This window comes from Papaver somniferum, unplaced genomic scaffold, assembly GCF_003573695.1.
Source record: "Papaver somniferum cultivar HN1 unplaced genomic scaffold, ASM357369v1 unplaced-scaffold_125, whole genome shotgun sequence".
NCBI classification, from domain to species: domain Eukaryota; kingdom Viridiplantae; phylum Streptophyta; class Magnoliopsida; order Ranunculales; family Papaveraceae; genus Papaver; species Papaver somniferum.
The window spans coordinates 8,300,463-8,308,093 of record NW_020621603.1 but is presented as its reverse complement, the minus strand read 5'-3'; the positions used below and the strand labels follow the sequence as shown (position 1 = coordinate 8,308,093).

The 7,631-nt window shown below is 36.2% G+C and overlaps 1 protein-coding gene across 1 annotated transcript; it reads left to right on the top strand.

Annotated features, from left to right (window-relative positions):
• Nucleotides 1–800: 800 nt before the first annotated feature.
• LOC113331283 lies at nucleotides 801–1,658 on the top strand. Its single transcript, XM_026578008.1, has one exon. The coding sequence runs from the start codon at nucleotides 801–803 to the stop codon at nucleotides 1,656–1,658; it is 858 nt and encodes a 285-aa protein (XP_026433793.1).
• The last annotated feature ends 5,973 nt before the right edge of the window (nucleotides 1,659–7,631 follow it).

Below are 7,631 nucleotides of genomic sequence, written 5' to 3'. Positions count from 1 at the left end.
TTAGCAGGTCGAGATGTCTTGCTCAAAGATGTTGTTGATCCTTCGGCAAATCATCTTATGGCTGCTATGTATATCCCTAAGAAAATTTTGCAGTTAATTGATAGAATGCGGCGTGATTTTCTTTGGAAAAATAGGGATGATATTGATAAAATTCACCCCATCAATTGGAATGAGGTCTGTAAGCCAAGGCCTTATGGTGGTTTAGGCATCAGGAATTTAGAGTTTAATAACTTACCATTTCTAGCAAGAACTATTTGGCGATTCCTTTCTAATGAGACTGGTATTCCATATAAACTTCTTCGTGCTAAATACTTTAGAAATTCTACCATATGGGATTGTAAAGCTAAAAAGGGGGTTTCTTGGGATTGGCGAAGTTTATTGAAAGGTAGGGATATCATCAAATGTGGTCTGAAATGGTGTATCGGAAATGGGCAGTCTATTAATGTATGGGATCAACCTTGGGTTTCTAGAGTTCCCCTTGCTGAGATAGTTAATGACTTAGACAATGATCTAAAGGGTCTTAAAGTAGCTGACCTTATTTCTCCCTCTAATGATTGGGATTCATCCAGAATTGAAGGAGCTGTTCCTCCTCATATTTTGGAAAATATCAAGTCCATTCCCATTCCTATCCTCCTAGTGCAGCATGATAAACTTGTTTGGGGTGAAGATAAGAGTGGTGCAGTATCCGTGAAAAGTATGTATAAATTTCTTTGTACATAAAATCACGGTGTTGATGTGGACAGATGTAAATGGTTGCGACTATGGAAACTTCAGATCCAGCCTCAAATTAAACATTTCTTATGGTCATTGCTCATCGTAAGTTGCTTGTTAGAGCTGTTCTTTTTAATAGAGGTATTATTGACACCAGTTTGTGCCCTCTTTGTCAGCATCACCCGGAGACTTTAGAACACCTTTTTATTTACTGTCCCAAGGTTCAGGAGTTGTGGAACATGGTGAAACTTAAATGGGGTGATATTCTTCAATATTATGTCGTGAATTTGGACTGGTTATGCTTAAATAATTCTACTGCAGCGTATTCTCAAAATCTTAAGTGGTCTGAATTTTTTCCAAATTTGCAGCAAATTTGGATCCAGCGAAACAAAGCCATCTTTGATAATATCAGGTGTAATTGGTCTTATGTGTACTCGAAAGCTGTTTATAATGTTTCTATGTTCAATGATGTTTGCGCAGACAAGTCCTCTCCTACTCATAAGGCTATTTGTATTAACATCTCATGGGAACCCCCTCCTCTTGGCTATATGAAATTTAATACTGATGGAGCTTCAAATGATGTTGGTTTTGCAGGAGCAGGTGGGATCATTAGGGATAAAGGCGACAAATTCAAGGGAGCTTATGTTATCTACTTGTACAGAAACAGTAACAACATGGCCAAGCTCTTGGCCATCAGAGATGGTCTTAAGTTAGCTCGTAGCCTTAACATCCTTAACCTTGTTGTAGAAAACGACTTTATGTATATTATAGACGTATGTAACAGACTTGTGGATATTTCTCGATTTTTTGAGACTGTGGTCCAGGACATCCATTTATTAGCTAGGACGTTTCATAGTGTTCTTTTTTGCCATCAATATAGAGAAGCTAACAATGTGGCAGATTATCTCTCTAAAAAGGCTGCTACGAAGAAGTGTCGTCAAATCTGAGTCGAGTGTCCTTCTTTTTTGAATTTTTTGTTGTATAGTGACACTGTGGGGAGGGCTTTCCCCCGCTTTGTGAGGCCCAGCTACTTTCTGTTAATAAAGTCTTGTTACCAAAAGAAAAAAAAAAAAATTTGATGGGAGAGCCGCGTTGGAAGTATGACACGCAGAAATTAAAAACCAAAGATTTATACGTAATTGCTTAGATAATGTACGTGCCTTGGGCTCTAATTCAGGATTTCCCTTCTTTTGACCGTAATTTAATGATATCAATTGATTTGGTGGGTCCTACTAACTGAGCAGAATACAACGTGGCTAACAACAGAGACATGAATATTCCAGGTTCATGCTGCTCCACGTGGATACAAAATTTAAAAAATCGGATAAAAACATACAGGAAGAAGGTCAAACAGACTCGTGCTTCCAAAGTTACTTAGGCCGGCTAATTAAGTATCCTTTGACAATTAAACAAGAGTGATAATGACTCACGTTATCTCTCTTTCACAAAAGCACTTTTTAGATTCCTACTTTGCATCACGTCGTTGTCCTGCTGCTAATTTAGAAAATAGTGGATCTAAATTAGCAATTACACTTGCAGATGTAGTGCACAACATTGCAATACAAATAAGAAACAAAGAACATGCAGTTCCGATCTAGCCCATAAAACTAAGTCTTATAAAAAAAAAAGAAAAAAAAGCAATTCTTTTACTTTTTAACAACCTGAGTGAAAATTTTAGGTTTGGTAATTTGTAATTATTAACGAAAATTATATCAAGTTGGCCCTAGTTAATAAGAGCAAGGACTATATAATAAGTGTTAAGAACACTTACTCACAGCGATAGAAGCAGGATTTGAAGTCTAGGTGCGCTAAAATAATACTATGGGTTAAATACTAAATTCTTAAGCGGGGGGGGGGGGGGTGTATTATTATTATTTTCAAAAAATACACATGAAAAAAATGATTTTTGGGTAAGTGGCTGGAGCACCCCTAAGCCACTCCCAGTGCCGTCCCTGCTTACTCACGTTCAGATTGACCGAGCGACTAGGTGAAAGAGTAATTTCTGGACCGTGAGAGAGCAATTGTGAAAGACTAAGAGGTTGATGTTGAGGCGCTTCAACAATTTTTTTTACCCATGAGACTAAACATCAACAGTTCAATTAGGTTTTTATTAATTTAATAATTAGTCAAAATAGTTTTAAACCAATAAAAAAACTAGAAAAAAGATTGAGAAACATATGATTAGCTGTTCAAAACAAAATTTTCCCCCAAACGACTGATCATCGGCCTCTTAGTTTCCACCGTGACATGCTCCTTCGTATTAAAGAGTGTTTATGAAGGAGCTTGTGTGAATGAATGAGTGTTCACATTCCATGGTAACATATAATTTGGTGTTTTTTTTTTATCAAACTCATTTGACTTGAATAAGTGTTCTCTCATTCCACAACCCTTTGACTCGAATGAGTGTTCACATTCCGTAGTAACACATAATCCGGTCTTATTTTTTATCAAACTCCTTTGACTTGAATAAATGTTTTCTCATTCTATAGTCCTTGTTCTGACAAAAAATATTTTGCATGTTTTTTCGTAGATTTCTACTAGAACAATTGTTAGAAATAGACCAAATCACTCTTAGATTTGTTTATTTTTATTGTAGAAGGAGATGGTGTCGCTAGACAATCTTCTCAGATTTTTTTTCTTTTCTTCATTCTGATTTCTTGTTACAAAATGGTAAAGCTACGAATTTACATCAAAAAAATAAAAAGGTAAAGCTATTTAACCAGGTTTAATTGATGACCCTCCTAGACGGTTGCTGACGTACACAATAATTGTTATTTGTTGGTAGTCATGCACACAGGAAACATGATTCCATAACACACACAGTTTACACAAGTACATATCTATTTCCTAACATTTACGAAGAAATAAAATTATACGTAAAAGGGGTAAATACATATTTACAAGAGAAATTCCAAAGAATGGAACACAGATCCAAGCTCAAGTTTACACTTATCTTGCACGGTCTTTCCAATTTAAAGATCTTCTCCCAATTGAATATATTTGTGTTGCTAAGTAGCTGTCTTTATTGTATGTTCAAAAAAAAAAAAAAACATTTTTCTGGAAACAACGATGGATTTCATACAAAAATGTCAAAAAAAAAAACTATGGAATCCACCACAAAACCATCTCACTTGCTGCATGAACTGATGTTTGTAACAACTAGTTGACAATACTACCTATGTGGACGCTAGGTGTTTAAGGAATAACTTTTCATCTTCAACATCATGAAAACTAAAATTTAAACTCCTATCACCCGTTAGATTACTGAAATCACCGAATCATACTCGAATCAAATATCAAACGTTAATCACAATATCTCGAAATTATAAAGTATCAGATTTCTTCAATATATTTTGATTTAATCCAACAATACGAACATCTTCGTCCTCCACCCGCTCAATTGATCGATTACCTATTCAATCTCATAAAGTAGAAACTTTTTTCTTAATCTGCTGATTATATATCACCGGGATAAGTGACTTGAGAATTTGATTTACTTTAATATTGTTAAAAAATAGATTTGTATAATTATTATTTTTATCGAAAAGGAGCTAAGCATTACAAATTTTTGCGATGGGGTTGTAACAGATAATGATGTATAACACCATAATTTTGCAAGGTTGATTTTACCTATGGAAGCTCGGTAGTTTTGTTGCAAGGAAGAAGCAAACTTTTTTAAAAAAAAATTAAGAAACAAAGTTTAAAAGAATTGAGTAAATTAGATTTTCTAACCGAATTTAACTCCCTTACTTAAAACCAATTTTGTAAACGTTGATGACAAATGGAAAAAAAAATCTCTATTAGGTAGTTTTGTTACGTAGGATTTATAGTCAATTAGCTGTTAGCTAGCTGTTCAAATAAAAATTTCGTCATATAAGGATGTGGTGCTAAGGAGTTCATCGTATGTTACAAAAAGAAAAAAAAAAGTTTATTACTATAAAAACAAACAAAACCCAATTTCGTCATATAAGCTGGAAAAGCAGAAGATGTGGACTCACATAATTTGATTTAATTGATTATTTATTTTAATTTTGTTATTTTATTATAAAAATAAGTTTTAATCTTGAATATTGTAGACTTATCATTATATTTTTAACTTCTATTTTATTTTTCTATTTTTTATTTTAAAATACAAATAATAATTACAATATATTTTTCTAAGAACCTATTGTATAAAATAAATTAAGAAATTATACAAAGCTTTTGGTCGGTAGCCTAGCAACAAGCTGAGCTCCAGCGCCTCTTTGAATAGCAACACCTAATCTATGAAAAATGAAACTACCGCTACCACTACTAGCGTCATTACTAACTAAACAATTTTTCAGACGCTTGAAAAAACACAAAGTATCCTCACCTAACTCTCCTAGAGTAGTGAAGGCTAGGACACCCAAACCATGGCCATGTGTAACACACTTGTCTAAGTACTTAGAGTGTTTACATGAGACCGCATTAGCTATGGCTTTTCCAGGGACAAAAGAGCGAATTCCATCACATGTGAAGGGAGAGACACCTGTGACATCCATACAAACATCCTTACCATTTTCCCAATTAAGCACAAGAATATCAGCAGATTTCAACTCCTTGTCATCATCCGTTAGAAAACCCAAAGAAACTTCCTTACGCACAGGTACACTAGCTTTGTAACAAATATCGGTGATTACATCACGAACAAAATCATGTCGAAACTTGGGGCCTATATCCTTAGCACAATGAAGCGCGTGATCCCCGAATATGTCCATGGATGTTACAACTCAAGCATAAGTCATTCTCAACAAACAAAGGAATACCAAGACGGTAGCAAAGCACAACTCTAAAATGTCTGGGTCCAAGGCACTAGTTAGGCCCACTGATGGGTACAGCCAATAAGTAATCTTGTGCATGCTTGATCCGGTTACACTACCACAGGATGGAATCTCTTGCAGACATAGAAAATTGGTCTGAGATTTGCTTCTTAACTGCATCAAAATAAGTGACTGTCAGGGAGTGCATGGAGAGAGGGGCAGTATCATTGACACAGTATGTAGAAGGCAAGCCACATACCTGAATAAAATTCTGGAGTGCAAACTGATAAGCAGGGACCTTTTCAGTTGAGAATAAATTACCAAGAATTACCTTTTTGCACCGAAATAATCTGACTCTGAGAAGCAAGGTAACAATAGGCGCTAGTGTCAGCCATGGTGTAAATGCCAAGTCCACCATATTTGATAGGCAAGGTAGCTAATCACTGCTGTAGAGGGCCAAACCCTGCGCCATCACCATTGATAAGAAGTCTTAAATACTTAAGTAAGTGATCATCGAAACAGGCTGTGGATGATTGCAGGGCTGCCGGATTGGTAGTACGCATTGCAAAATATAATCTGGAAACTCCTGTGCAATTGCGAAGCAATAGGATCTCACTTTGGGGGTCTTTGAGTTTCTTGATTGCAGACATCAATTGAAAAGTCTTATTCACCCTGTTCAACATCATATCACTAATCTAAACTCACCGGTCCACCCAAAAGTTTAACACCATTAGAAGGTATACCAATATCCGCGGGGAAAACACCATCACATGTGCTTCTGGGATCAGGAGAAGGCCAAAAGACTTCAGTTTTTTTGACATTAAGTTGTAAACCCCTGCCAGGTCCTTCAGTTTATATTATGCTCAGAGCTTTAGCTACTTCTAACGTGTCACCAATAATTGTACTGAAAAAGCGGGGGTCTAACAACACCACCCAATATTTCGCTTAACAATCTGTATGGACTAACTCCGAAATACTTTGCTAGAGAATCAACTAGACAGACAAACTCAATCTAGATAAAAGTATCTCAAGGAGTTAATATCTTTCTCTTGATTTGATTTTTACTCAAGCTAAAATCAATAGCGAGTCTTTATCAAATACAAGGAATAACTTGGACGGTACCAAAGACCAATGTCCAAGGATCAATCAATATCAATCAACAACCAAAGGTTGGATTTCAAATTGATGATCATGAACGCACAACCTGTAATATTTCAATTATATAAAATATAATGCGGAAAAGAAATAACACAAACACCAGAAGTTTTGTTAACGAGGAAACCGCAAATGAAGAAAAACCCCGGGACCTAGTCCAGATTGAATACACACTGTATTAAGCCGCTACAGACACTATCCTACTCTAATCTAACTTCGGACTGGACTATAGTTGAACCCCAATCAGTCTCCCACCGATCCAAGGTACAGTTGTACTCCTACGCCTCTGATCCCAGCAGGATACTGCGCACTTGATTCCCTTAGCTGATCTCACCCACAACCAAGAGTTGCTGCAACCCAAAATCGCAGACTTGATAATAAACAAATCTGTCTCACACAGAAAACTCTATCAAAGGATAAATCTGTCTCCCACAGATAAACCCTAGGTTTTGTTCCGTCTTAAGATATGAAATCAAGGTGAACGGGAACCAATTAATAATCCGGACTTATATTCCCGAAGAACAGCCTAGATTAATCAATCACCTCTCTACAATCCTTCCTGACTACACAGGCGGTTTGTCGAGGAATCACAAACAGTGAGACGAAGATGTTTGTGACTTCTTTATCTTGCCTATCGGATAACTCTCATGATCTCAAGCCAATCAAAGATTGTACTCGTACGATAGAAGATGCAAGATCAGATCACACAACTACAATAAAAGTAGTATCGGTCTGGCTTCACAATCCTAATGAAGTATTTAAGTCGTTAACCTGGTTTTAGAGAAGAAAACCAAAGGTTAAAGGAGAATCGACTCTAGCGAGCGCACTAGTATCACACAGACGTGTGGGGATTAGTTTTGCACAATTCTAGATGTCTCCTTTTTATAGTCTTCAAATCAGGGTTTTGCCTTTTTTACAAAGCAATCCATATTCACCGTTAGATGAAAACCTGATTTAGATTCAAGCTAATATTTCTCAACCGTT

Bases quoted from the DNA above. Each gene is read 5' to 3' on its own strand.
- LOC113331283 (XM_026578008.1), top strand. From the start codon at position 801: ATGGTCATTGCTCATCGTAAGTTGCTTGTTAGAGCTGTTCTTTTTAAT.